This window comes from Asparagus officinalis, chromosome 10, assembly GCF_001876935.1.
Source record: "Asparagus officinalis chromosome 10, Aspof.V1, whole genome shotgun sequence".
NCBI classification, from domain to species: domain Eukaryota; kingdom Viridiplantae; phylum Streptophyta; class Magnoliopsida; order Asparagales; family Asparagaceae; genus Asparagus; species Asparagus officinalis.
In genome coordinates, this window is record NC_033803.1 from 28,445,132 (window position 1) to 28,449,292 (window position 4,161).

Genomic DNA, 4,161 nt, shown 5'->3' on the forward strand with positions numbered 1-4,161 from the left:
ATCATATGATGAAAGCAACCACTATCAAGGTACCACATCTCTCTACGTCGTTGCCGTGATGTTCCCTACAAGAGATGAAGGTGTAGTAACTTTAGGTACCCAAATCTTGGGTCCTTGGTAGTTAGTAATCTTGGTACCTTTGGGTACCCATGTCATGCCATAAAAATCATGATTATCTTTGATCCTACAATGAGTAGAAATATGACCACGTTTCATGCAATATGTGCACACAAAATTTCTCTTGTGTGTAGGAGCATAAGATCTATGAAATATATTTCTACCATGGTGATGATGATTAGCATAAGCATGAGTGGGTCTAATCCTACCACTCCCAATTTCTAGTCTTCCAATCTTGGATCTTAATTGTTTGTTTTCAAAATCAAGATCCCCTAACAATTCATCTTTTAATGCAAAAGAGGTTTGTAGTTGTTCTAGTTAGGCATCACAAGAAGCATGCAACTTTTTAAAGGAAGAAAATTCTTTTGACATCCTTTTAAACTCAACATTATGCAACTTTTTAAAGGAAGAAAATTCTTTTGACATCCTTTTAAACTCAACATTCAATTCTTCTAAAGCCGTAGCTAGATCACATTGCATATAAAAGGATTCACTTTCGGTGTCGGAAACTACATCCTTTTCATAGGCCATGAAGCAAATGTTGGGATTATGAAGAGCAAGTTTAGCTCCTTCTTCATTGCTATCCGAATCACTTGGTTCAGATTCTTCCCATCTGACATGCATGGCTTTCTTCTTCTTGTACTTCATGTATTTCTCCTTGAGTTTGGGGCAATCCTTGGCGATATGACTCAGTTCATTGCATTCAAAACATTTTCCTACATGTGAAGAAAATTTATTGTGAGATCGGGGATTAAACTTCTTGTTCATTTTAACGAGTCTAGAAATTCTTCTAGAGAGGTGAGCCACTTCTCTAGAAAAATCAACTTCACTCTCCGATGATGATGATGAGGAGTTGTCACTAGCTCCTCTGAGAGCAATGGTCTTCATCTTTGGTGATGGCTCCTCAACTTCCCGTAGGGGCACTGTAACAACCGTGAATTTTGATACGTATTTAAATAAAATTTTCTAGTATTTAAAATAATATATTATATTTTATTAATACTTTTCCTAATTTCTGGAATTTTTTGAGTTTTTGAAATAAATAAATAATAAAATATATAGTCTTGTATTTTTAATTCTGCTAAATATTAATTCACGGTTTAGTGATTTTTTTATATATAATCATTTGGTGATTAATATTATAAATGACCTTGTTATTATTGATATAAAACGAATTGAGTTATTTTATCAGTACTTTTATTATGGACTATGTATTTCTTATTTCCTAGTTGGACTATTTTGTAATAAGGGTATGTTTGACCCGTAGTTTATGTCTGGGATGATTTACCATTGATGATATGTCTATTTTTATTCTGGGTTGTCTTTATATTCTTGCTATGTGTGATCGGGGACCTGTGACTTCGTATATTATATTGTTTCCAGACGCTTAGCGTATTAGGTTGAGAAGAAAAGGAAAAAAAAAGGAAAAAGAAAAAAATGATAGTGTACATTTCTTCTCAATCTAATACGTCACGGGCTTGCTCGCGTCCTGATTCCCCGGTATTTTGGGAAGCGGGGCGCGACAGGTTTTTTTGGTGGCCCATGCAGGTCACGGTCCCGAGTCATCACTAGTAAGAATATGGTAGGCAATTTAGATACATAACATATTTCATCCGTAAGACTACAATTAAGTTCTTATATTATTATTTTAGACTACAATTGATTTCTTATACTATTATCTTAATAACTATGTTTTAACTCCTATTTTCTAATATATTGTTTTGATTTTAACTCTAATTCTTTGATCCTCGTTTTCCTTCAGTGATTAGGGTCTTATGCTAAGCTAATCCGATTAAATGCCAATTAAAAACTAATTAATAAGTCACAGCCCGAAGTGGATCCAAACCAACTTCTGGCGATGATTCAGGGACTGGCGACCAATCAGCAGCACTTGGCGGGACAGCTTCACAGGGAGCCGCAGCCCCAGCCTCCCCCTCGTCCAGAGGCTAGTGTTAGGGAGTTCCGGTATATGCGGCCTCCTTCCTTCTCCGGTGCCGAAGGACCTTTAGCAGCAGAGGAGTTTCTCAAGGTCACGGAGACTATTCTCACGGTGACCCGCATCCCCCATGCTGAATGGGTGGACCTCATGGATATTCAGCTCACCGACACCGCTCGGATTTGGTGGACTGCAGAGAAGACTCATTTGGAGAGGCCCATCTTGTGGGAGGCGTTCACCGAGCGCTTCAACAGGAAATACTTTCCTCAGTCAGCTCGGGATGAACTCCTACGGAGATTTGTTGAGCTCAAGCAAGGAGGGCGAACAGTAGATGAGTACGAGGCTGAGTTTTCTTCCCTGAGTCGATATGCTCCTCATCTTGTTACAGACTCGACGATCAGGAGGCATCAGTTTCAGAAGGGCCTGGATAAGTATATCAGGTTTGCTCTAGCTGGTAGAGCACTTGCGACCCATGATGCGGTACTGGATGCAGCACGCGAGATTGAGAGTGTGCATAAGGAACCTGAAGACTCTCACGTGATTCATGTTCGGTTCTAACTTTCATCAAGTATAACAATCAAAGGCATAAATATTGCTTGTCCCAAGAGATAATTTGTATATATTTGTTTTCATATGCGCCCAAATGCAAATCATTTGAGCCATGGCTAAGAACTCCTAGCGCTCATCGTCGAAGGGGCCGCCACGCTTGCGGGAGGGGGAGGGGGAGAGGGGCATTTCGGGAAGAGGAGGGGAGAGTAAGGGGTCTTGGAAGAAGAGAGAGAGAGCGAGAGAGAGGGATTGAGGCCGAGTGAAATGGAAAATTGGTTCGGGCAGCTCTTCCAGCTCCACCTCGACCTTCCCCAGCAGCACCAGTTCAGCAAGGATCCTACCCCCGAACAGGGCCTCTTCCCCCGCAGAGGCAGGTTTTTCAGCAGGCGCGAGGACAACAACCATCACGACAGACATTCATGATGACGGCCGTAGAAGCTGAGGCGAATGACCAGGTTATCACTGGTAAGAACTGTTCACTCTTAGTTTTACTTGCATATGAAATTTTCTTATCTAGCCTTACCTAATGATATCATAATAGGACTTGTATATGAGTGCTAAGTTTAGTTGCATTTACCTCCTCATGTAATAAGCAAGGCTCTTGTTTCTTCCGTTCCTACTTTAGCACTTTTGACACCGGAGCTTCCCACTATTTTGTCTCCTCTGCTTACTAACATCATTCCATATCTATCATTGGGTTCTTATTTTAATTCCGAGGGCGGAATTTGTTTTAAGGGGGGTAGGATGTAACAACCGTAAATTTTAATACGTATTTAAATAAATTTTTCTAGTATTCAAAATATTATATTGTATTTTATTAATACTTTTCCTAATTTTTGGAATTTTCTGAGTTTTCAAAATAAATAAATAATAAAATATATAGTCTTGTATTTTTAATTCTACTAAATATTAATTTACGGTTTAGTGATTTTTATATATAATCATTTGGTGATTAATATTATTAATGACCTTGTTATTATTGATGTAAACTTGAGCATAGTATAGTAGTATATAAATATTAATAAAAAGATTTTTGGTTGATTATTAATTATTAATATAATTCAGAATTTTATGTGGAAATTCGAATTTTCCCGTATTTTTAATTCTACTAAATATTAATTTACGGTTTAGTGATTTTTATATATAATCATTTGGTGATTAATATTATTAATGGCCTTGTTATTATTGATGTAAACTTGAGTATAGTAAAATAGTATATAAATATTAATAAAAGATTTTTGGTTGATTATTAATTATTAATATAATTCAGATATTATATGAATTTTCGAATTTATTTTCCCTCTCTTAATTTCCTCTAATTTGAATTTGAATTCCTTCCATATTTTTCCCCTAATTTATTTCTCAATCAACCCCCTAATCACTCTCCATCCTTTGATTTCTTTCCCAAAACCAACCCTCAATCACGTGCATATTTCTCTCTCTTCTATTATTTTCTCCCACGTGATATCTCTCCCCTTTCTTTTTCTCTCCACCGTACACCTCTCTCTCTCTCCCTCTTCAACAGTTCACAAAAAAAAAAAGAGAAAAACCCATCTTTT

At 37.2% G+C, this 4,161-nt stretch overlaps 1 protein-coding gene across 1 annotated transcript; it reads left to right on the forward strand.

The window, feature by feature from the left end:
* LOC109826584 lies at positions 1,976-2,611 on the forward strand. The gene has a single exon (XM_020393612.1). It carries the CDS (start codon positions 1,976-1,978, stop codon positions 2,609-2,611), a length of 636 nt encoding a protein of 211 aa, XP_020249201.1.

Bases quoted from the DNA above. Each gene is read 5' to 3' on its own strand.
- LOC109826584 (XM_020393612.1), top strand. From the start codon at position 1,976: ATGATTCAGGGACTGGCGACCAATCAGCAGCACTTGGCGGGACAGCTT.